A 23,558-nucleotide genomic window follows, 5' to 3' on the forward strand; every position below is an offset into this window, starting at 1 on the left:
TAAAAAAAAAAAAAAAAAGCCTGAGAGTTTATGTGCAACATGTTTAATAACAGGAAAATAAAAGGGCAGAAAGGAGCCTATGGAAAATATTCAATGTATTTAGCCATTTCCTCCTGCTTCTGGCTTTATTAAATGATATCCTGAAGGGTACCAACAAAGAAACACAATCACATGTAACTGGGAAAAGCAGCCTCTTTTTAAAAGTGGAAAGAATCAAGCCTGCTGTACTCATAAAAGGAGAGACTGCTGGAACCTAATGTCGTTTACTGTTGATCTTAATATCCTTCCCTTTCTTGCTTAAATTTCCCCTGACACCTGCTTGGAGGTTGTTTCACATGGGCCATGTTGGAGAGAGGGAAATTGGACAGAGACCCTTTGAAAGTGTAGTCAGGAGCCTGGAGTGTGAAACCAGATGCTTTCTGCAGCGAGCCAGCACGCACTAGGGGATCCTCTGGGTCCGGTTGTGGTTACGTCATTTGTGGGTTTGAGTGACTTGTTTTATAAATTGGCACAATTGGTGGGAATGTTGTGTGTGTTCTTCTAACGTGTCATATGCCTTTATGAAGGAAAAAGACGTTCTGCCTGTGATCTCTCTTATCCAGTAATGACAGCTAAGCGGATTGCCAACACTAGCATAGATTAAAAAATTAGGAGAAAAAGTAGCATGTATGTCTAGAGGAGAGTCTTGTCCAACAGGGACTCTAAATCAAAGGAACTCCCATATGGAAACAGCCAGTTCACTGGAAGTTCAAACCATGCTGACATTTGTAGCATGTAGAAATTTCATGGTATTCTTGTTCTATCTCTTCCCACCGTTATAAGAACATGAGAATTTTAATATTTTTTTTTGCTTTCTTTCCTTCTACCTGGGCTTTTTTTTACTGTCTATTGCAAATAGCATCTCTAGTCATTTTTTTTTCAGATGTAAAGCCCACTGCAGAGACGCTGGTGCCCACTTTGAAGAGTGAAGAGACCACCACCCCATACCCAACTGATGAAGAGGCAACTGACTGTGGTGATAGCTGTGGAGAAGAGGAGGGTATGTATCAGAGCAGCACATCTTTATCTCAATAAATGATGGGTTAAGAGCTAAGTAAATACTCTTATCTTCCCATTTGCTTCTATACATGGAGCTGATTCCTGGAAAGCTTAGACTAATATTATTAGTAATAGGCCAAGATAAAAGAACCCAACAAACAAAACTTGCCAAAATCTGATAAGTTATATCAAGAAAGGATGCAAGAGCAAGAGACAGCAGCTAATTCAGTCCCTAGGGTATGAGACTCGAAGAGCTCCTCTCCCAGCTTCCTTACGTGACCTGATGCAACTCACTTAGTGCCTCGTTTAGAGCCACCTCCATTCCAGATCCCCTTGGCTGGGTGTCATAAATTCAGAAGGTGATTCAGGGGAGAGACTCAGACTGCCTGGTATGCAGGACTCCTTTTCCAGAGGTCACAATGGTGGGAGTAAATCACAACATCTACAGAAGGGTGATGTCTTGAACATCTACCTGTTAAGGATCATCTTCCCTAATATCAGCTGCTTAAAATTCAGGAGAACAGTCTGGGCTGATAGTGCAGAGAGCAGAAAGGGAAACAGTAACTCGAAGCAGGAATTCGTCCCCCAAATCTTAGATGGCTGTCAGTTGCAGAGGGAGTGGTTTGTTATCTGTGGCACTTGTCCGCCTCTTCTGGCTATAGAAGAGGCTGAATGTTAGTTCAGACTACATGCTCTGCTTGTAAAAAGCCAATGCTGGGGGCGACTAATCCTCTCTGCCTCAGATCCTTACCTGTAAAAGCAGACATCATGTTCTTCTGCTCCTTTCAAGGGGGGACGCGAGCATCTAAAGCTAGTGACATGTCCAAATTAGGGGGAGTGGGCACAAAAGAGCTGTGCAGGGTTACTTGTACACCACAGTGTGCAGGAGATGCACGTCCCTGGGCACGACAGCAGAGCCGGGGTCTCAGCACTGGGGCTTGGGTGTTTACACAAGGACTTCAACGAGAAATCTCAGGAGGAAAAGCTATCCTTTGAGATTGCTCCTAGGGCTTCTGTCACTTCAGCTTCCATTCCCAGAGAAAAAATTAATGGGTTTTAAAATACATAAATTAAAAAAAGAACATTAATTGGCTTTTTCACACCTCTCATCAGGATTCTGCTGCAGTTCAGTTCTGGAAATGCAAGTTGCAGAAGTAGCTCAAGGGGCCTGATTCTCATTGCTTTGCCTCAGTGATAAGCCTGTGCAATTGTGCTACCACTGAGGCACTTGGGAAGCTGCCGACAGGAAATTTAGGCCAGTAATAGTCTCTGCAACAACACGATTCCTGGGTGCAGTCCAGGGCAAGAGAGCGAGCAGAGTATGCCATGGAGCGTGGAACCAGCCTCCCTGTCAGCTTCCCTCAGATTTAGCAACAATTTTCATTCTCATACTCCGTAAACAATGAGTGCATTTCTCTGGACAATCAGATTTATGACAGCTAAACAGAAACAATGCTGCTCTCCAGGGTATGAGATTAGATTGAAATAAAAAGATCCATGATCTGCATTGTTTTATTTCGAAGTGGGAGCATGTAAAGAAGGCCCTTTGCCCCTCGCAGCAACGTTCCCCTGATGCCTATTGCTTGAGTCACTCACCTCCTTCTGGCTATCACTCACTTTGTGGGCACTGTGATTTAAAACTTCCTCTTTGCTCAGGAAAAACCCGGCCTATAATTGGGCTCTGACGTGCTTGGGATGGTCTCAGACCATTTCTGAAGCCTCCGTGCCTTAAGACTACTTCCCTGACTGAAGGAGCCAGCAGCTGCCTCGCTGCTACGTGCAGCCCCTGGCATGTGCCCTCCTGCCCACAGACCTGTCTCCACACGAAGGCTCTCCAGAGCTTTTAAAGCTGTTGACATGGGAGAATTAGCTCTGCTCCTGTTTCACAGATGAAAAGTTAAACAACTCGCCCAAAGACCATGTGGTGAGTCCATAGTGGAGCTAGAAATAGAGGCTGGCTCCTTTCACTCAGAATCCAAAAGCTTGAGCTCATGGTGGCCCCACGTTTCCCCTGGTAGCATTTCCACGAGAAGGTAGGAAGCGGTGAGTGACAGCTCACCACGTTGACAGACAGTTCCCGTCTGGTGCAAGTGGCTAGATCTGTCACTCAGGAGCTGGGTTTCTGGAGCACTTGAGATTCTCCTTTTGGAGCCAGAGCACAGGCTGATGAGCACAGGGCACTCAGGAAGCACTCTTCCCTGACATTTAAGAAGGCATTTAATATTTGACCGCTCTAGGGGATGAAGAGAAGGTGCTGATTAGAGTCTGGAAGCATTTGGTACTTGCTTTTATATTTGCTTAGTTTGGTGGATTAGCCACAGGACATGGTATGAGCATTTTGATGATGCAGAACTTAAGGCTGATTCCTGGAGCTGACGAAATGTGAGATAGGTTAAAAGCATCAGTGTGAGTGAGATTTCTTGCTTTCTTCAGTATTTATGGCTTGCCAGCTATTTTACTTTTGGGCGGGTTTTTTATAGCAACCCTTCATGGGTCGGTCATTTTTTAATTGAACTTTATTTTGCTTCTGTTTCTTTTTATAAGATTTCCATCTGCCTGCAAACTTCAACTGCAACTTTGATCTCCCTGAAGACCTCTGTGGTTGGTCACACGACTTGGCAACGGGTTATACGTGGTCTTTTCAGCCTACAAGCACCTGGATTGGCAACTCTGAACCAAGCCCTGAGACTGTGCCTGGTAAGATGGTTAATACCATACCAAAGCAGGGAGGAGGGAGCTGATGGGGCTTTCTCTGTGTGAACAGTATGACTGATTACTGCACAGCTATCAAGAGTTGTGAAGGCTGTGCAGACCTGAACGTTTTCTTTCGTGGAAGCTGTCAGATGCTTTGCTTTATGGGTTTATGACTTATTTATAGGACTGTGACCACTGGCACTGAATTATACTTGCTATCCTCTTGAGATAGCCTTGAATCAGACACTGGGCTTTGAATCCCCTGTGACCGTGTAGGTTAGTCCAGGCTGTTCCACATCCTGATCCAAATGTCCTCTGTAGGACCCAATGCTTTTTCCCCAGAACGCATTTCATCTTTTGTCAGAGATGCATTTCTTCCCATATGCTGCTCAGATTGCCTATAGTTTTCAACTATTCTGTACTCTGGGCTTGGATAGGCTGGATTTCAGCCTCCTCCAAGTGAAGGATGAGCTAAGCCCTAAGAATGCAGAAATATGCCAGCTTCTTGCTGTTTGACTTTTGCTCTTTTTCTCATCTGAGCTTTGGAAGCAGAAGATTTGCATAAGCGTGGCAGAGCCTAATTTATGGAGGACCTCACTGAGATGTGCTGGCATGGGTTGGAAGGGAGCCTGCCTCTGGCAGTGCGGTTGATATATCAAGTTTTTCAGCTTCACATCTTGGAACTTGCCCCGGGACTAGTGCCCTTTCCTTACCCTTGTTGACTTTGTGGCATGGGTGGCACAAAGAACATTTGCCAGTTTCCTTATAACTACAGATTACATCACCATAACATCACTTCACTGTTATTCATTACTTATGAAACTCAGTGGTCCCCCAGGGAAAGCTGGCTGATCTTACCTGGCTTTGGCTCTGTCCTGATGCCCAGTGACTCCAGTGCCTGCATACCATGTGCCCAGGGAGCTGTGCATGCTGCGGGCTCCTCCTCGCCCCCCATTCCCCCCCCCAGTAAGGTTGAGTCTCGAGATGCAAACATTCGGGTGAACCTGTTAGCCACCTGGCAGAGGCGCTGGCCAGATTGGCAGTGCCGCCAGCCAGTTGGAAAGCCGTGCAGCCAACACCTGGTAGGCAGTGCTAAAGAGGAAAATATGTATTCCAGAAACATATGGGAAGAGGAGAATCTGCTACATCTCCACACACAAATCACCCCCACGCAAACGCACACATCATTTCTCTCTGCAGCTCCTGAGGTGCCCAGCATTTTTCTAAGACACAGGGTAATGCTCTAAGTGCAGCCTATATGGACATCTGACAAATTCTTTGGCGTGACATAGGGTCATAGTGTCTGCTATGGAGAAAAACATTTTCATATTTCAAGTGTTTATCTCTTCAGCATTTGAGTGCTTTAGAAGATTAATATCTGGAGCTCAGTGGAGCCTCAGGCAACAGGAGAGAACACTTACAACCAGCCCCAGACTTAATAACCCTCCCCATCTCATTCGCTGTAATAATGTTTAATTAATATAAGCCTCCTGCAAGTAGGATAAAAATTACTTATTTTTATAACTCAGACTCAATTTTTCATTTCATTTCCTCTCCCCCGAGTCTCCCTACAATTAGTTGGCCATAGTTTCTTAGAAGACTCTGTTGTATGTGCGAATGCGTGTGTGTGTGTGTGTGCGTGCTTGCACAGCCTGGGAGAGCTTGGTGCTGCTTCAGACAGCTCAGCACGCAGTTCTGTTTTTTACCCTTCTACTCTTTCTTCTCTTTCTTAGTTAGTTATCAGTTGCAAAACCCCATCAATGCATCTGGGGGACATTTGCCAGTGTGGAGAGGTCTCCCTTGCGGTGCGGTGCAGAGCCAGGCACTGAAGCACCATTGGGGTGCAGGTAGGCGCCCGGCAAGTTACAGGCTGTACAGGCAGAGGAAGAGGCAGCAGTTCCAGGGGGCTGAAGTGACTTACCCACGGCAGTGGAAGAAGTCAGCAGCAGACACCAGGCACAGGCTGAAGGACTGCTGTTGGCACTGCCATGGGATCAGCCTCCCGGCTGGGTTGAGTTGGGACGTGTCCTCCCAGCAGGCATGCTGCTGCCTTTGCCACGCAGCCCAGGACTGCAGAGGGGGTGACATGCAAAGGCGTCACTGCCGTGCCTCACTTTGGTCCTGCTCGTAGAAATTAGAAAGACATGACACATAAGGAAACAACTATTTGCTTTTTTCCTCCCCACACAGCTTTTAAAAGCAACTCGAGAAAGATGAAAAAGAGGCGATGCCAGCCCCTCGGCAGGGACAGAATCGAAGCATTGTTTGGTTCACACTCCCCCATTCTTCCCCTGCCTTTCCCTTGCGCTCCCTCCAGCACTTTGTTTCTACTTAGAAAATTCATCCTCAGACTCCAGGGAGCAAGGAATGAAAAGCCCTTGTTCGGGGTGGTCTTTTCTTGTGAATTCCCCACCCCAGGGTGAGCAGTTGGGTGACAGAGAGCAGCTGTGCTTGGTTTAGGGGCAGGGGAAAAGCTAACGGGAACTCAAAGCTGCTGGAGCCCAATTTACTCTGATTTAAAGGTGCTGGCCCTGGCTAGAGGCCGTGGCTGGCTCCACAGTAGCAAGGAAGTGTGCTGTGCCTTTAAGAGCCGTGTGGGATGTCTTTCTATTTCTTATGAAAATGGCAAAACAGAAATTAAAATTAAAAGGGAAAAAAATAATAATGAAAGGAGGAGCCCTGGCGCAGGCTGCATGAGAGAGAGAGGGGGAAGGAAATGACCATGGTGAAATATCCTCTGTGAGGCACTTGATTAGAAAAGTCTGCTGAGAGACAGGCCTGAATTCCTCAGATATCTGCTGATTTCATTTTATGCGCTGCATGCAATTCCTCCTCGTCTTTGGCGCGGAGAACTTCTTCTCAAGACTGACAAGACACCCACTGCTCTCATTCCACTATTTTTATTTCCAAGATACTCTTTCAGGCAGCTCTGCATTTCTTTTTTTAGCCCTGTGTTCCTTGGGCTCTTCACACCATGGATTAGCTCCACGTCCTCTCCTGCAGGCTCCCGTTACACGTCTGGGGACCCCATTGGTAAAAGTGGACCCAAAGTGCCCAACTCAGCAGAAACCCAGCATGGTTCCAGCTGTTACCGTGCCCTTTACAAGCCTAAAAAATACTGTTGCTCCCTTTTCCATGCCCCCATGTGAGATTGCCAGGATTTTTCCCTCTATGGATTTTCCGATGCTTCCCATCTGTAGAAAGATTCCCCTTAGCTGCACCTAGCAAGCTTCAAGGAGCAGCAAGTTCAAGTTTCAATGAGGTTTCATCCCCCCTCCTGCTGCACGCAATGGCAATGTGCCATTGGTGTCAAGATAGAGGTCTTAAGACCTGAAAATAAATCTGGGTTGGTAAGTTGGGGACCTCAACTCTTCACTGTCTTTGAATTTCACCAGGGTCTTAATCCTGAAGGGTATGAAGATCCTGGTTCGTATGCTTAGCTGGTAGGTGTGATTACCTTGCTCTCAGTGATGCTGTGCTAATAAGCCACCACTGAAAAGCTGGAATTGGTGTTAGCCCATTTTTGTTCCCTCCTCTTTTCTTGCAGTCATTAAGTAAATACCTTGTGGTCCTACAATAGCACTGTGGGGTCTGCACCTCTACCACGTGCTGCTTCTCATTCAGGTGAGCACGGCGTCAGGATCAGAGCTGCAGCAGCATTGTGAACCCCATGCTGTTTGGATATTGGCAGCCGTACATGCATGCAGAAAACAAAGTGCTTTAACATTGCACCTCTCCTGACCACATAGCTCTTAGGCTGGGCTGCAAAAACCCACGAAGATCTTCTGTTGTGGGCCGTGGCCTCACTGGCTTTGAGGGTCAGGAATGCTGCTCATTCATGTGGCAGGCGCTGCAGGGAAAGGTTTGTTTGTTTCAAAGCATTTCCAGCAGAGGAATGTTTGTAGTGGTCTGAAGTTTCCTAAGAGCTTACTTTTTAAGGAAAGCAAATGTTGAGCTGTTTTTAAGCTGATGGTGACCCTTCACCATTCCTATGTTTTTCCCAAGGGGTCTTTAAAAGGGAAAGTTTCATATTTTTCCTGAAATCTATGAGAACTTCTGCTTGTAGGCCTTGATCCTACTCTGTCCAAACCAGCAGAAATGTTTTCATGGTGTTAATGGAGCAGGGCTGGACTGAATCGGGTCTGCACTTACTCTCATGAGACTTACGCAGGGCTTCTGCCTTGGGGACACATTTTGACCTCTAGGGTCAATCCTGTCTCCTTTGAAGTAGGAGGGAGTTTTGCATGTGGGGTGGTGTGAAAGCCAAGCACTTCTGTGCAATGAGCGAGCAGCTGCGTGCTGTGGGAAGAAGACCACATACCCGGCTCTGTCCCTCCCCGCTCCCTCCGTGTGTGGTGCCTCTCCGCAAAGCTGTGCGTGACTCTCCTGACCCTTGTTTGCGCAGTAAGGACAGCAAACCCGAAAGTGTCCTTCACACCTTGGGTGCCTGCAGCATGGCAGAGCTGGGACACGCCGGCACCCAGATCACGGGAGGTTTGCTGAGCATTGGCTGGGCTGAGCGAGTGCCCTGGCTGCTGGCTGAGGCCAGGCTGTGGCCGTCCTTGTGCCCATACCATCTTTCATGAGAGAGAGGGCATGGCCATAGTCTGTTCCTGCATTGCCAGCAAAACTCCTGCACATTTGGGTTGGGCTGGAGGCAGAGGAAAAGAAACTATTTCTCTGGGGCTCACCCACTTCTTTGCTGCTCGCTTGTCTGAGTGAGTCCTTAGTCACTTTTTGGACCCAGACACCGGTGACACACTATTGCCTGTAAAACCGGGCTGGAAAGCTCTCTGCAAAGCAAGACACTGTCTCTCAAAACTCAGCGCGTGCATCACCGCGTCGCTTCACAGCGGTGACTGAGCAGCCTGTGAGTCAGGGAGCCCGGTTCGGGAAGGCGTGCGCTCGCCAGCACGCCGCCATGTGCGGCCTTGCGCGGTGGAAGCGCTGGCTGGGTTAATGCCGTTAATTGTGCATGCACTAACGGCGGGCGCGGGGGGGTCTGCCCGCACCCTTTCATGTCGGGGCACGCAGGGTGCCTGCCGGGCTGGCGGTGGACGCGTCGCGGTGGTAAGCAGCTCGCTTAGCATAAATGTCAGGCTCTAATTGGCATTTGGTTTGTCAGGGACACTGTGCCCTCCCTGCGCTCCTTGGGGGGAGGCAGCGGGACTCGCAGTTGCGCCACGCTGTTGAGGACATGAGGCTTAATTAAGAGAGAGGATGTAATGGCCCGTCCATTAGAGAAGCTCCGGAGAGGAGGCGGAGGGCTTGGTTCTGGGCAGGTGTGGGGTTTTATGCCTTTTCACGGACTGATTTAGAGACTGAAATGGCAAGGACTTGGCAGGCTAATTAACACATAATCAAAATTGAGGGGATTTTCCAGCAGACGCAGTGATCTAGTTAATATAAATATTAGTTTTACGGAGGATTGATTTCCCTTCGTAAATGAAAGTCTGTCATTGAGGAGAGGCCTGTCGCTGAAATTGCGGCGGCAGCCTTTTGAGGTGAATTTGCATGATTTGCCAAAAAATTAAAAATATAATAACTATCCAGTTTCAATCTGCATATTCATGCAGCTGCCATCCCCCTGCTACCAGAGCACCCTGCAGTCATGAGGAGATCTGAGCTGATCTGCTCCCTGGGAAAGGCAAGGACTGATGCAGTAGGACAGCAGGATCAGGCCCTGCTAGGACATCTCCTCACCCCCAACACAGCACTATCAGGGGTGGCATTTGGGGCTGTGCAGGCAGCAGGCAGGACCAAGAGCAAAGATGTCACCTATGGGATTTGGCAGACAAGAGGTGGCTGCTGGTGGGCTACGGCGCTACCACTAAAACACACTGTGAAACAAACTCTGCAACAAAGAAGAGTGGGGTGACCTTTGGAGGGATGTAAGTGAAGGCAATTCAGTGTGGGTCCTCCATAGGAGCAGCAGCTGTAACTCAATGATATCCAGCAAGGGGGAAATGCGGAGGGAATCTGAAATCTCAGTAAATGCTTGTGTACATCCTGCCCCACATGTTTTGCTGGAAAGGCTCCAGATGTGCTGCTGAGACCGATGAGGGAAGGTGCTTTTCTTAGGAGAAGGGGTGAGACATGCAGGACCCGAGCACAGGCAGGCTGACCTTGCAGAGGGAGCTGCTGCCATGGCTTGTGGTTGCAGCCTGACCCAAACCGTGAGTCTTCATCCCCCGCTGCCCCTAATGTCCTCTCAGATGGCTTGCTAGCAGGAGGGGACAGGCACGCCAAGAGGAAACCGTGTTGGCCAGATGGTTTGTTTGCAGGGCCCGGCTGGTGATTTATCTGGGACTCACTGCCGTGCACGTACAAGCGACTCTGCCATCGTCTGGCTGGGGATGGTTGCGTGTTCACGCTCCTCTGGCTCCCCTACATCCAGATGATCCCATAAATCTTCCATGAGATTTATGCCGTAGCATCAGTTGCAAAAACAGCGGTAGGTTAAAATGCCTGAACAGGTTTGTCCTGCCTTCTTTGAGCCAGCGCTTTGAACTACCAGTGCCAGTTCAGTGGGGGATGTAGCTGCTGTGTTAGCTGGAATAGAGGCTGCAAAGCAAAGTTCTGGGAAAGAGATTAAAATGCATTTCTGATCCTGGAAGAATTGATCAGCTCATCGTTGCAAGGCTCCCTTCAAGCATTTTAGCAGGGGAAATCAGCCTTTCAGGTGCTTTCTGTGCCAAAGGCTTCCATTTACTGTATCAAACAGAGTGACTACTGGAACCACCAGGCTCTCACATGCAGTTCCAACAATTAGCTGCACAGTGCCCTTGTTCAGTAAGTCTCAGCAAATTTGCAGGGCTTTTCAGAAGGTCCAACTAGCCATTAGAGTGATCCGGCCATTTAATCTTCAAATGACACAGAAAGTCATGTCTGCTTGCGCTCTGCTCTCCGTTCCAGAAGCTCCTGTTACCAGGAGCAGGAGTGCGTGGTAGCCAAATCCAGTACCACTTGCAGGGGAGCAGCTGGGTTCATCACCCAGGCCTCCCTGCAGCCCTTGGGATTGCCAGCAGGTCCTGGAGAGCTCTGTGGACCACAGAGCTGGGCAGAGAGCACAGAAGATGCAGGGTTTGGGAGGGCTCCTGAGGCTCTGAAAGAGCCTGTGTGCTTGGGGCGGTTCAGGAGTTACTCTGATTTCACAGTCTGATAGGAATGGGAACAAATCAGAGGTCAGTGTCATCCCTAGTGGGAGGGATGTGACTCAGAGGCACACAGGCTCTTTTGCTGGAGCGGAAGAGGCAGCAACACCGAGTACCACCAACTCCCAGTGCAATGTGTGGATCATGGGGGGTGTCCAGCTGCACAATTTACATAGTCTTCTGCGCAGGGTCAGCTGTGGGCTTTGGGTGGATTCAAGGGTGGCTCACATCCCTGCACTCTATCAGGCTATGGGCACCAAAGGTCAGTCCTGAACTTCAAGGATCTGGATTTGATCCTTCTTGAGCCTGGCTGGTGCTTTTATTAAGGATTTGACTGTGAGACCATTTCAGCTGTGAGATAATTGTAGGATCATAGACTGATATGCTCTTCCAACTTGTTTGTTGTTGCTGCTTTTTTCTTGTTGTTGTTGCTTTTTTCTTTGAAGAGGCTTGTAGTGAATTACTAAAAGAGGATTTTAATTCAGGAGACCTTGATGACTTATTATGCCTTATCGCTCCTTAGGCATGGAGTACAGCTTGTTCTTTTTTTTCGCTTCCTCCACTTGTTTATCTCCCACATCTCCTCCTCCACCACTACCACTCTGAGGTAAATCACAAGAACACTCCATTAGAGAACGGCATGGTACTTTTTCAAGTGATTCACTCAAACAGGAGTGAGCAAACATGCTTTCATCTTTTTTTCTGCTACTGTTTGTTGGCATAAAGTGCCAAGTGGCCCAAGTACATTTCATAGGTGCTAGAAAATATTGCTGGAAAATGTTTCCCTTTCTTTATGTGGCCAGTCAGGGACAGATTTGTCCTTCACGCAGCAAAATCAGTGAAAGTTCATATGGAATGGATACACTTTTGAAATATTTTGGTCTTATATTCCAGGAGTAGAGTGATGGCAAATCTTTCTGCTGTCTTGTCCTAAATTTATTTTAGAAAGCTGTGTAGATCACGGTGGTTGGTTTCAGCCCAGCTCTCTGGCAGTGACAAACTTGCAGCAGGGCCAGCGGCTGTACAACCACTGATACATCTCCCTTGGCCTGGGATGTCACCCGATTGCTGAGCGGCAGCAAGATCAGCTGCTGTTTTCTGGATGGGACCTGTGTTTCAATGCTTGCGAACTGGGATCTAAGTTCAGGTCTTTCTGGTTTAAGTTTTGGAGGTGTTTTGGGTGCACTTTGCAAACCTTCTCCAAGCAGATGCTCCTTTTCTGCCATTGCTGTGGGCACTGAAGCTGCAGAGGGAGCAGGGCGAGCAGGAGGCAAGCTGCTGCTCAGAGCTCTGCCGGTCAAGCGCAGCAGGCTAAGACATGGCGAAAGAAAGCCACTGACCCTTAGGTGTGTTCCTGGGGCAGAGGTAGACCCCCTGGGCTGCAGGAAGGTTTGCACATGCTGGCATGAAGCACCACTTGCCCACTGTTTAGCAAGACAAAGCATGTTCATCCCTCTGCTGAGTGAAATGCAAAATACAGCAATATCTGTTGTCCTGTCTGTGTCACCTTGTACTGCAGGCACTGCAGTCAGAGCAACCCAAGGGACTCTCTCCTGCCATTGGTCATGATGGGAGGGAGGGGGCAGGTAAGGATCAGATCAGCTACAAGCTTGGCTTTCAGTCTGTGCTAAGGGACTTCAGGCATCCAAGCTGCAAATGGGGAACTCCTTGAGGAGGCTTCTTATCAGAGAGGTCTGGAAGCCACTGATTCCAGACCAAATCAGCTGCGCCCAGGGATTTGTATCCATGGGCTTTTGCTGCTATTGGTACTCAGATCAACTATCTCTAATTCCAGTCTCAGTCTGGGATATCAAATGTACCAAATCTCCCTCCTGAGGATTGACAAAAAGCATGACACAGTTTAAAATGTAATATTAAAGCAAATGAATCCCCTACTGTAGGTATTTCAGCTACCTTCAAGTCTGCAGCTACCTGGTTGTTACCTGTGCATTCTTCACTCACTGGGACCACATTCTTCCTCTGTGCTGTGCTTTAGGGGCTGTTTTGCTGCATTACAGAAAAAAACGAGAGCCAGGCTTTCATTTTGTTGTGTGCGTGCTCAAAACAAAATTGTCAGCTAGACCCTGATTGCAGAGTATTTACTGCTGGGGATGAAAAGAGGCAGGATGAACACAGCATGAGATCCCCATCCCAAGATGAATTTTCAGCACCAGCAGTTAGAAAAACCCACCTCAGGCTTGCTCAATGAGTAAGCTCCTAGCAAAATAAACACAACCCCCTCCCAGTGTCATTATCGTGGCGTCACTTCTGACAATAACTGCTCTTTAACTTCTCTGAATTTTATCAATCTTTGGATTACCACTTTCTGGTTTTGTTGTTGGTCTCCTACTGGATGGTGGTGGCTGGAGAAGGAAGTGTGCTCCTCAGCCCAGGCTGCCCAGGGCGCAGCAGTGGCACGGCTTGCTGCACACACTGAGGGTGCTGGTGTGAGACCCAGCTCCTGCACGGGTGTGAGAACCTGCCCAGCACTGCCAAAGCCATCTGGCAGGAGGCAAGACACTTGTTGCAAGTGGCCACAGAAAATAATATGATGGTGTTTTCCTCTTTGAACAGACAGCAAGAGCTACCTGCAGCTGCAGAGCAGCGGAAGGAGGGAAGTCCAGCGAGCCCGGCTCATCAGCCCCACCATCTATCTGCCCCGGAGCGCTGTCTGCATGGTCTTCCAGTACCAGGCGTGGGGCAGCAATGGGGTGATGCTGCGGGTCTGGCGGGAAGCCAGCCAAGAGCACAAGGCGCTGTGGGTCATCACGGAGGACCAAGGGGAGGAGTGGAGGGAAGGCCGCATCATCTTGCCCAGCTACGACATGGAATACCGGGTAAGATGCTTGGGGAAGGTGTGCTGGGCCAGGCAGGCATCTCCAGCATCTTTATTTCAGTGTTTCAGAGCCAGGGCCCATTCATCATTAGGGAATGTGGCTGTTTTCATTGTGTTTCTTGAGTTACTATAGTAACTAAGCGACACTGTTTGTTATTCAGAGAGTGCCTGTCTTCTGCACAGACTTGGGCCTTTGTTCAGCCTGTTGCCTTTTATATTCCTCAAATCTCCTGCTTTGCAATTATTTTCTCTTCTTTTATTCTCATTTTGGTTTGTGTATTTTCCCCGCTCCCCAGCTGATGGTCAGCAGATAGTCTGACCAGAGGCAGGCATGCAGCTCCGGGGAGCAAACCCAAACCCTGCAGCCAGGAGAAGTGGGAAGCTGGGAGGGGGCACAGCCAGCTCTTAAGGGTAGTCTACAAACAGCCCTTCTCTAGCTGTGGCTGCAAGTGCTGGCACAGGAGAAGGATGGGAGAACACGGTTTCATTTGTGAATTCACTTCTCAGATACCTTAGACCAGACCAGAGGGCTGGGTGCAGTGCTGTGGCATCAAGGTCTAGTCCCGTTGTCAGAACATCAGTGGAAAAGAAGGGATGAGCTGGAGGGAGCCATGCTGCTCGCCGCAGCCACCTAAGCCCCTTTGGCATGGCCATGCCAGTGCCCCGTGGAGAGGCTGCTGCTTCCAGGAGTGCCTTTGGCATGGTTAGCCCTTCCGGGCAGCGTGCCGCTTGCCAGGGAGCCAGGGCTGCTGTTGTCACTTGTTAATGAGCATCAGCACAGCATCCAGCACAGCACCCTCCGCAGCAGAAGGAAACACTCACTTGCTGGCCTGAGGCAGCACTTTGATGACCACCCCAGCATGGAACATTGCTCTGGCTGTTTCCAGCCCAATCCTGCCCCCAGAAGCTGCTGCTCTCAGGCCACTGAACCCTCCAAACTGCTGCCTCCTTCATGGGTCTTTGGCTCATGCTTGGGACCAGCTGACACTCTGTCCTGCGTGCAGACAGACACCCAGCCCTTCAGGGAGGTCTCCTTGCAGGCAGGCATAGGATTGGGCTGCCCAGCTACCACAGAGAAAGGGGGCACCTAAAATGGGAAGAGGAAGTTGGTGAAATACATAGCCCTAGGAAATTATTTGGACCCTCCAGAGTAGTCAGGGAGATGGAAAGCAAAAGCTTTGCACCAGAGCTGCGTGACTAGTTTGCATGTGTGTGTTTGGCTTTTTAATAAAATACCAGTAAACGCAATATGCCTACAGATAAGAATGATGGGCACTGGCTGACTACTTTGTGCGTTAAATGTGAATATACCAGCATTAGCTAAATAACAGAATCATTATGTAAATAATGCAAGTCTCTCCACTCAGCAGTTCTTAGAGCTAACGACTCTATTTATTTTTGTAAATATATTTTGCCTGTGATTAAGTAGGAATAAATTGACCCTTCTCCTCTAACATTTCAATACTTCTTATGTAATGTTGATGGGAACAGCACTTTACAGTTAATGTAGCAGTGCATTTTGTGTCCTTTCCTTCCTTTTTCTGATCATAGTCCAGTTAATACCCTAGGCCAAATCTGCTGCTGCTGTAAGTCAGTGTTATGCCACTTGCATCATTTGTGCAAGGGCCGGGGGGTGGCCTGTGGTGCTGAACATTGATTCACTGAGGTTTTATTCCATGCAAGAGACATTTAATTGAACAAATTCCAAGCCAAGTGCTGTCAGGCCAGGTAATGCTCTTTCTGCTGAAGCCGTCCCTTCAGAGCATCTTTTTCTGGGGAAGGGATGGCAGAGGCAGGGCAAGGAAGCATGACTAGTCTCAGGTCACCTGCACGTGTGCAGGGAAAGTCAGGACCAGATCTCCTGCCCCTTCCCTCAGGAGCAGCAGCTGCTCTCTGCTTCCCAGCTTAGCCTTGACATTTCTGTTCTGATTTCTCACAGATTGTGTTTGAGGGATTTATACGCAACGGCCACTCGGGAGAGCTCGCTCTTGATGACATTCGGCTGGGCACTGACATCCCACTGGAGAACTGCATGGGTACGTGCTGTGTCCAGCCACAGGGTTGGGGTTGGGGTTGGCAGTAGGGGCAGCAGGGACTGGAGAGCCTTCACTTGCTGGCTGCTAGTTGGCCACTGCTTCTCCCTGGCTTGAGTTACCGGGAGTTTTGGGATCTAAGCTGGGACTTTCCTTGTCCATGAAAGAAACGAGGAGGACTCAGTCTCTGGGGGAGGGAGGCTCTGCGTTGGTGTGAGAGGCAGGAAGCACATGTCTCTGCTGTGCAAAGCTGAAAGAGCCGCTGAGGGTTACCGAGGACTATTCTGTGTGATAAGGACATACACCAAATTTAAAAGGAAAGTGCTGGACAAAAGAAACCAGCTGTCAGTCAGTATTACATGCTTAGAGGGGCCGATGAGTTCAAAAGGAGTCTTCTCTAATAAGAAATAAAATAGCAGAGGGGTTTTACAGCAATGTTAACAGAATAACAAAAGAAATTTTTGTCCTAGAATTCACTGTTTCCCAAACCAGGCCAAAAGCCAGGTGGATTCGTTCAATGTGAAAGACAGAGAGGACTTTTAAAAAAAAAAAAAAGAAAGAAAGAAAGAAAGAGAGAGAGAAAAAGTGTTTTTTAGCAGTTTGCTGACGGAGCCATTGCCCAGCCCTGTTCCTCTAGCTGGCATATCCATGCATGCATTCTGATGGCTCCGGTTGCCATTGGCAGTTGCTAGCTTGGATGTGGATTTAGAGTCATCCCAGCTGGGGATGGAACCAGCAGTATTCAATTAGTGGGATCTTTGTTGAGAGCTGCCCACAAGAGCAAGGGCCTGCTCTTCTGCATAACTGGGAGGAGGCATGTTTCACTATTAAAGACCCACAAAGTGGCCGTGCCCAACCCGAAAGTCAGGTGGAGCAGAGCCTCTCTCCTCTTTAGGCTTTGAAAGGTCCCATTCAGTGAAACTGCTCCTCTCTCCTCTACTGAGGGAGGGGAGGATCCTGGTGCCTCCTAAGCCAAGCAGGACAGATGCTTTCTTTGAGGGGTTATATCCCAGGGATGGAGGCATGGGACAATTGTGCCTGGGAAGGGCTGGTCACGTCACATGCTGCCCCGTGCAGGCAGGCGATGGTGAAGATGGTGCAGGCATCAGCATTAATAATAGAACAGAGGGCCAGGACTGCCCCAGAGATGCTCTCGAGCGCTGTTGGTCCCTCTTTCTTTGATGCTTTGAACTCTGCTGGTCTCCCATCTGCCAAAGGAGCTAATACTCTGTATGTCAAATTGCCTGTATTTAAGGCTTGACAGTGGTGTTTTAATCCCTTGCCTTCTATGGCATTAAAGAGAAGCAAGACTGATGATTAACACTAATGGCATTTCCTATCTAACTTCTTTTGAGCTCAGCAATTCACCTAGCTCCAGTGTTACTGTATCTTGGGGCCTCATGAACCTAAAGCTTAATATTTCAGAACAAAAACATTAATAAATCACAAAGTTTCAAGCATTGCCAGCCCTAAAAATAACACCAAACTGCTACACAAAATTATTTGTCCCATTCTAGGAAGTTGAACGGGAATCTTGAAACTGATAAGGATAGTTTGTTTCGGATCATTTCTAACAAAGGGCTCCCACTGCAAACTTGAACATAACTCACGGGTCATTTCCGATGTCACCAAAGTAATAATGAAACAGCAGAGATACAGTGCTGCTCTCTCTCTGTCAGAGCCATGAGAATAGCTGACTCCAGCACAGGCTACTGTTTTTTCAAATGTAATCCTGGGAAGTAATCTGATTCCTTTTTAGCGTGAAAGAACGCTAATAAGTCACAATAATTTTTTCCTCTGACAAATGTGCCGTTCGCAATCTGAACTTGAGTGATGATTTCATAGCACTCAGTAGAGCCAGAGTCTGCTTCTGTGACTCACAGGCATAATGCAGAAGTAATCTAAAAATAATCAGAAGTCTATTACTTCTGTGAGAAAGTAATCAGTAATAAGTACTGATTATTGCTTTTCAGATCCAGTAATTTGTAATAGATTACTTCTTCAAAGTATCTTTAAAGAAGAAAAAAAATCACTTCTCTTTGTTTCTTGGCACTGTGAGATGGAGAGGAGCATGGCATCGATGCCCAGAAGTAATGTGGTTCCCATGTGAATAATGATGCCAGAGTTGAGCCAGAAACCAAACTGCTCTTGGAAATTTTAGGGGGTTTCAGGGTTTCACCGCTGGGCCGGGGGGGGCTTTTTCTTTGGATGACTCAGGCCAGACAGCTGTATCCAAATGATCTTCAACCTCAGACATATTTTTCTCTGAAGTCTGTGTCTGAGTTGAAGCTTATTGCATCTGGTCCGTCCTCAGCTGAGTCAGGGCTGAGGTTGTCTAGCACCCTGCACACTGCTCCCAGCGAGCGGCTTCTGTGGGGCACAGCCACATGCCTGCTCGGCTTGGCTGCTACCGATCAACAGAGACATGAACTGTGGCCTTGTTAAAATATTCCTCTTTCTAATACTGGGTTGTTTTTATCTTTGCAGAACCCATCACAGCTTTCCCAGGTGAGAACTTCTACTTTCCAGGTAAAATTGCACTCCTCTCGGTGGTTTCTTTCTGCTGGCATGGGCTTTTACATGGAAGGAAAGCGATGTGCGTGTTTGTAACAGCAAATGTTCTGAGCAGTGAAATGGCAAGCGTGTGCTAAGCCTCCCCCGCCGCAGCAGCAGGAGGTGACACCCTCTGACTCCTGCTAGGTGACAGGGAGCAGGCAAACAGACAAGTCCCACTGTCTTGGGGATGAGTAGCATTAGGAAACCTGCCATCATGTGGCAGCCAGCCCCCTGAAGAGCAGCAGAGCCCAAAATGGGAAGGCTGAGGAATAAAGGGTAGTTATCAACTGATTGAAATGAAAAGCCAGTAGCCAATTAAAAGTGAAATGAGGTGGCAATGACTTACGTCAGTGTGGGGGAAGGTTGTTTTCTAGTTTATGGATGATCTGGCAGTGGTGGTGGTTGAGCTGCTGGCGAAGGACGGTGGGGCTGCTCTGCTGGGAAGGGGAAGGGAGTTGGGAGGTAGAAGTGGGAGAGCAAACTGCCATGAGGAGCTTTGAAGGTGACAATAAAAGGAGTCAATAAAAGGAAAACAAGGTGAAATGGTGCGTTTAATGGCTTAATATTAGCCTGAAGGATAGAAGCCAGCATTTCTGTGATCAAACATACAGGGTAGGAAAAACTGCCTCACTCTGAGCAGTAAGCGGGGATGCTGTTTGTCTTGCTCTGGGGTGGGAAAGCTACCTGCTCTTGCAGAGAAGGTCAGTTTAGTCCGTTTGGGGTTTATCCCTGTGTTTTGATTTTGGATTTTGTTTTCCTACCTGCCTGTTCGGGGGTGCATCTGGGGGTTGTGTTGCGACAAAGAGCAAACCTTGGGCTCCCCTTAACTTTGACAGTTGTTTTGCCAGTTCAGTCAACATGCCTGTTGCTTTCAGTTGGACATGATGTCTGTACTCTTCCCACACCCCACTCTGATGGTGGGTAGTTAAATATGGCTGGGCTCTACCCTAGAAGCAGCTGCATACCTGTGTGGGGCAAGCTGTCTCTGGTAGGTACATGCATTGTGAGCTGTGGCAGTAAAGAAAAAGTAGACACCGAGACTGAAGTCCTCTTCAGTGTGCAACTCTGTCCCTGGGGTGTGAGGCAGGCGTGTGGCACAGGGCACAACATCATATTTTTCAGTCATGCCCATACTGTAACAACTAGGAATTTGGGCTTGCTTGTTTGCAGGCTGCTTATTTATCTGCTGCTTGGGCTTGTGGTGTTACTGAAAAGTTGCTGCAATATTCTTAGTTAACAGTTAAAGCCTTATAGCCCTTCCTTACTTAAACCATCTCTATATATTGTCCTGGTATCTATTTTGCAAACAGCATCCTTGCCTTTTGGGGCTTGTAACATGCATGTTACAAGTTACATACTCAGTTTGAACCTTATTCTGAGTTCTCACATTGAGTCTATCCCAAAGTCCTGCTAACTCATGTTGTTTCTCTTGCCCTTCACCCCATGCCCTGCTACCTGTATGCCTCCATTTCCTTGTCATATTCCCCAGGACATGCTGGCTGGGTAGAGACAGTGTTTTCTGTGCCCAGCACAGTGAGGTCCCTGGGCACCACAGGCAGATGCTGTTGCAGACACATCTCCCCTTCACACAGGAGCTCCAGCTCACCCCAGTGGGCTTCTGCCCATTGCTAGCTCCTTGGAGGACGTCCTAGCACTGCTCACAACAGGGGAGCAATTCCAGCGAAAGGTTGAAAAGGTTTCTCTGGCTTACAGACAGGAATTGATGGGGCAGAGGGATGGAGTGACCAGGTGTCACGGTTTAGCCCCAGCTGGCAAAAAAGAACCACGTGGCCGTTTGCTCGCTCCCCCCACCCTGCAGCAGGATAGGGGAGAATTGGAAGAAAAATCAAAACTTGTGGGTTGAGGTAAAGGCAGTTTAACAGAACAGCAAAGGAAAGAGGGAAACAACAACAATAGTACTGATAAAGGAATATACCAAACCCAGAAAGCTCAGCCCGCTCCCGAGCAGCGGTTCCTGCCCCTCCACCCCAGCCAGCTCCCTCAGCTCTATACTGAGCATGGTCACACAGGGTTTAAAATACCCCTTTGGCTAGTTTGTGTCAGCTGTCCAGGCTGTGTCCTGTTCCAGCTCCTTGTGAAAATTAACCCTATTCCCACTGGAACTAGGACACCAGAAAAGGAGCAAAATGCAGAGGGAAAACATGAAGTGAAGACTGTAGAAAGCAAAATAGCAATTAAAATGAGGGGAAGACAGAGATGCCCAACAGGAGAGGGCAAAAGGAGGGGAAGGATTCCCCGGCTGGAGGAAAAAAGGGAGCTCAAGAAGAAAGACTCTGCAGGAAATATTGAGATGTTCTCTAGTCCCCGCTCCTGCAATTACATCATGAGCTGAAAAAGTCAGATGCCGTTAAAAATAATAACAAATCCTTTCTCTCTTGGCTTTGGAGCAAAGCTGAAAATATGCACCTTACAGGCTCCAGGATCACAAGACAAATAAGAGAATTGTGTGGGTGGAATATCTTTCAGCTAGTGGGTCCGGATCTTACAAGACCAGTCAAGTGTGCTTAAACTGTGCTGCATTTGAGAGTTGATGCATCTCACCCATAAAGGAAAGGTATAACAAGTGGCTAGAAGCAAGGAGTTAGATAAATACCAGGCTAAAAATAAGAGACATATTTCAAAGAGCATGGAGACCAACTGCGGGGAGAATTTGCCTTTGGGACTGGTGGATTCTCCCACACCAGGTAACCTGAAATCAAGACAGAGATATCTTCCTGGAGAAATGACAGGTAGCAATTAAGGAGTTGAGGCTGACACCAGTTTTGTGGCATTCAGATTAGATGAGTGTAATGCTCACTTTCATCTGTCCATCTACAAAAAGTCCAGCTGTGTTGCTTGTCCACAGCAGTTAATGTCAGTGATTTTGGAGAGGAGTACGAGCTGTGACATGGCAGCAGCAGAGCAAAGCAGGCAGCCCTCTAGGAGGCTCTCTGGGAAGGATTTTCTCCTTTTTTTCCCCCCAGCTGACTTTTGCTCTTGCTTATTTTGAGGTTTGATTTCTGCTGCACAGCTCTAAAACTGGTCTTCCCTGTTGGGAAGAGGAGGGGGCTGTACCTGGCCAGGTTGGAGGTGTGAGCCCAGCAGCACACCCATGTGAAATCATCCGTCCTCTAGAGAGTAAACTGGATTTCCATTGAGCTGTGCCCCAAGCCATGCATAAACACAGCACCCATAAACTTGGCAGGAACAGCAGGAGGCATTTCTTTGTTTAAGACAAGAGCCCTAGTGAATAAATGAGGAAGGGCAAGTGTGTGTGTGTGTATGTGTGGTAGAAGGCAAAGGGGAGTGGAAAAATTATTAAGAAGATGAATTTTTTGTTTCCATCTCCCTGAGCAGGGAACTTTTCCACTGATATAAGAGAAAACTTCCAGAGAGCAGCAGAGCCAGTAAAAACAGAGCAGATAACATCAGTGCTGTGTGCTGAGTGGACAGGCAGCTATATTTAGTGGCTGACAGTGTAAGGAAGAACAATCATTAATGTTAGGAATTGGCTTCGTTAGGGCTTAGAGACAACTGAGTGTGATTCCTTAATGAGTTCAGTTGCTAAATGAACTCTCCAGATTTCTGCTATCTCCCCAGCAGGGCTGCGAGGTGCGGAAGCGGGGGCTGAGGAGGGGCTCTGCACCACCCCTCACATTCACAGCCCCAGCTGCTGCATGGGGACATCTGGAACAGGTCAGAGCCAAGCAGAGGTTGTCCTGAACTCATAGCTACCTCAAGATCCCCCAGGGATCCTTCTCACAAGAGGGATCATCAGAGGTGCATCACATTGCCTCCCTCCATCCCAGGCAGGCAGAGGGCAGGGGTGCATGGGGAAGGGGCAGTGGATGCAGGCTGGGCACCATGGCACGTGCTTCTCTATGGCCAGACCCACCCTTCGTACTCCCAGCCCTGCACTGGGCAATGTACAGATGTCAGGAGGCCATGGAAACTTTCCCCACCTCTGTTTTTCAGGGGGGAGTGCTGCTCTCCTGCAGGCTCAGGAGCCATCGGCATCCCTGACACCTGCCCCTGTCTCCCTACCCCGGTTTCCACCAGCAGGGCCCAATGCCTATCAGTGGTGTGAGAAGCTGTTTGCCTGTAAATCTCTCCCTGGAGCAAGCTGCTGTGTAAGCACAGACTGTCACCAAGCATAAACACGAGTGGTCTCCGCAGAGCAAGTGGCCCTGCAGTCTTCCCAAGGGTTGGCCACACGCCCTGGTGCTGTCAGGCACCGGCGAGGTGTTGGTGATCCATCGGGGATGGCGGTGGGACCCATGCAGAGCTGGGGTGGCTCAGCTGGCTGGATCTGCGGTGGGAGACAGCAGTGGGTTGTCAGTGACACTCAGGGCAATGTTGTATTTGCTCACTTTGGTGGGGGGCTGTCAGTGGCCCCCACGGGGTGTCCCACTGTGCTACCTGCTGTGCAGCTGGGTGAGGGAGGTGCAGGGATGTGCCGCTTTCGTTCCCCCATGCCAGGGTGGCTGGTGGAGGTAAAGAAGGAGGTTGGAGGGCTGCCTGCTTGCTCCCTGCCTTCAGCACCCCCAACACACAGCCCTTCCTAGACCCCCCTTCCCCAGACGCTTTCGGCGAGCAGGAGGGACAGGGCCACCCCCATTCCTGGTGGCAAGGGACAGCTGGGGTGAGATGGCGAGGGCGGCGTATCTGGCAGGTAGGCTTCTCCTGAGACATCCAAATTTATTGCCTACAATGACAAATACGTGGGTGGTTCCCAGCCTCCTGCTCTGTAAAAGCAGGATTTGTCTTGCCTGTGTGGGTTTTTTTCTTGGTTTTGAGGGGTTTTTTGTTGTAGCTATGCATCTGGGTGCAGTGTTCATTCTTATTTTCACTCCCTGTGCTGCCTGGGTTTTGGGGGATGGGGAGGGAAGGGAAGCCTTGTGACTGGCGAGGAAACCATCATTTTGCCTCATCGGCTGTGCTACCAGCAGCAGAAAAGTTGTCGCCATCCCAAATGTGCCAGCTGGTGGCTCTGCTTGGAGGGGAGGGCAGTGCTTGGAGGGAGGGCAGAGGCCGTGCTACGAAATGCCCTTGCTGCTAGCAAAGACGGGTGCATCCTGCCCTGTTTTGATTTTTCCCCCTTGGCATCCTCTGAAACTGCTCAGGAAACCAAGCTGGAGTTTGGTTAGTGCAGAGCTCAACAATATGCTGACACCAAGCTGCAAGAGCCCCCAGCCATGGGGCTGGGGGCAAAAGGAGAGGGTGAGAGGAGGCGGGGGGGGGGGGGGG

The 23,558-nt window shown here is 48.9% G+C and overlaps 1 protein-coding gene across 3 annotated transcripts in view; it reads left to right on the forward strand.

The window, feature by feature from the left end:
• The window catches only part of NRP2 (neuropilin 2), a 91,076-nt gene that overhangs the window by 51,513 nt on the left and 16,005 nt on the right, over positions 1-23,558 (forward strand). For all 3 annotated transcript variants that reach the window (XM_014954569.1, XM_014954570.1, XM_014954571.1), the window contains exons 11-15: positions 923-1,039; positions 3,583-3,735; positions 13,461-13,723; positions 15,662-15,758; positions 18,243-18,263. In XM_014954569.1, the coding sequence (XP_014810055.1) occupies positions 923-1,039; positions 3,583-3,735; positions 13,461-13,723; positions 15,662-15,758; positions 18,243-18,263 (651 nt within the window). The remainder of the gene's footprint in view (positions 1-922; positions 1,040-3,582; positions 3,736-13,460; positions 13,724-15,661; positions 15,759-18,242; positions 18,264-23,558) is intronic.

Source organism: Calidris pugnax, unplaced genomic scaffold, assembly GCF_001431845.1.
Source record: "Calidris pugnax isolate Ruff unplaced genomic scaffold, ASM143184v1 scaffold103, whole genome shotgun sequence".
In the NCBI taxonomy this organism is placed as follows: domain Eukaryota; kingdom Metazoa; phylum Chordata; class Aves; order Charadriiformes; family Scolopacidae; genus Calidris; species Calidris pugnax.